Below are 1,591 nucleotides of genomic sequence, written 5' to 3' on the forward strand. Positions count from 1 at the left end.
ATCACCCAACTGAACCCCCTCACTAATTAGTTACCCGAACCGGTACTCTGCCCCACTCTCATTCGCCTACACACACTCGCCACATGACCTTGTAAGGTGTCAAAGAAACGAGCAGGTAAAGGTTACTGCTGATTTATTACAGATCCAGGCGGCTTATATTGCGGCCGACTGGCGCCGGGCCGTGAGAGACAATGGAATTGACTGTGACCTGAGGTCGAAACAAACAATAATATGCGGTGAACGAGTACGATTACAATACGAAACATACCAGAGACACAATATAGATACAGTCTTGATGCCTGTGAATGAAAACATGTGATACACAATGTGTGACATTCGTATAAATACCATAAAGTAAAAATGATTAAAATGCGTGACCTGGCACGTTTTAGGCGTGACTAATTTAGCTTGAAGAAAGCAGGAAGTCACCAAAAAACAAGCTCAGCGGAGACTTAATTAATGGCGCCGCGAAACACTATCCTGGCGCCCGGGTGGTGACTTTACCATCTCCCGACGAGGGGCGTCTGGTGTCCCTGTACCTGGTGGGACGCTGAAAGTGCCGCGGCTCCTTGAGGATAACTGAGAGACCCCACCCGCCTGTGAGCTGCTGTTTGAGGCGGTCCTTCCTGGGCGGCGCGCCTGCGATTGGTGAGGAGCGTGCTGGAGTCGCGTCTGGGGCGGAAGGAATGCTGCGGCGCTGCCGGGACTCTCCGACGGCGGGCTTTTGCGGTCTATGGGGCCCGGTGCGTTCCTGCGCAAATTGCCAGCAGGCAGCCTTCCTGTTCCGTTCCAGCGGAAGGGTCCCTGTAGATAGTTAGTGGTGGGCGGACGGCGTCGACTCTGGCGAAGGCGTGGGTGGCGGATGACAGCTGTGGCGACCTGCGAAGGTGGTTGCTCTGTCGATGTATGGCCTGCAAGAAATGAACTTTGCCGGCCACGTCGGGCCTCTGCAGAGGTAGGGGTGGCGATCACCATCGCGACTCTCCGGCTGCGAGGGTTCCCCATAGGTTTGTTCAGCTGCGGATGGGGTGCGTCGGCTCTGGGGCGGTCCTCAACCGAGGAGGACCCGCGGCAGCTGATGTTTCCAGTCTCGTGATTGCAGCGGGCCATGAGGGATGACTTTGGGACCTGGAACCGTTCAGCAGGCGTTGGCCCGCTGGGATTTGTACGCTGTGGTGGTGTGGTGCGTGGTTCCCAGCAGTTGAGCCAGGGCAGACCACAGCTCGGAGAGGCGGGGCCTGGTGTCGGTTGTGATGTGGTCCGGGACGCGGCGGCTAACCCAACTGGAGAGCAGGCCTCGGCGCACGCGCTGGCGATGGCTTCTTGCATGGAGCGTGGCCGGGCCACCTGGTTGAACAGTCTACCGTGAGGAGGTATCTGGATCCGCCTGATGGGGAAGGGGCCCGGCGGCGTCGATGTGGATGTGGCGAGAAAGCGGCGCCTGGCTGTAAGAACTTCGCCTACCCCCCGACTCACGTGTGACGACCCACTTTACTGGTCTGGCACTGCAGGCACTGTTTTGAGCTGTGGCGTCCTTTTGCACCCGTGCCAGACGAACTTTTTTGAAAGCAGTTTGGCCGTGGTCCTGCCG

The 1,591-nt window shown here is 57.9% G+C and overlaps 1 protein-coding gene across 1 annotated transcript; it reads right to left on the reverse strand.

Moving 5' to 3' along the window:
- Positions 1 to 456: 456 nt before the first annotated feature.
- LOC136840844 (uncharacterized) lies at positions 457 to 1,329 on the reverse strand. The gene has a single exon (XM_067107790.1). The coding sequence runs from the start codon at positions 1,327 to 1,329 to the stop codon at positions 457 to 459; it is 873 nt and encodes a 290-aa protein (XP_066963891.1).
- Between the last annotated feature and the right edge of the window lie 262 nt (positions 1,330 to 1,591).

This window comes from Macrobrachium rosenbergii, chromosome 1 (genome assembly GCF_040412425.1).
Source record: "Macrobrachium rosenbergii isolate ZJJX-2024 chromosome 1, ASM4041242v1, whole genome shotgun sequence".
Lineage (NCBI taxonomy): Eukaryota > Metazoa > Arthropoda > Malacostraca > Decapoda > Palaemonidae > Macrobrachium > Macrobrachium rosenbergii.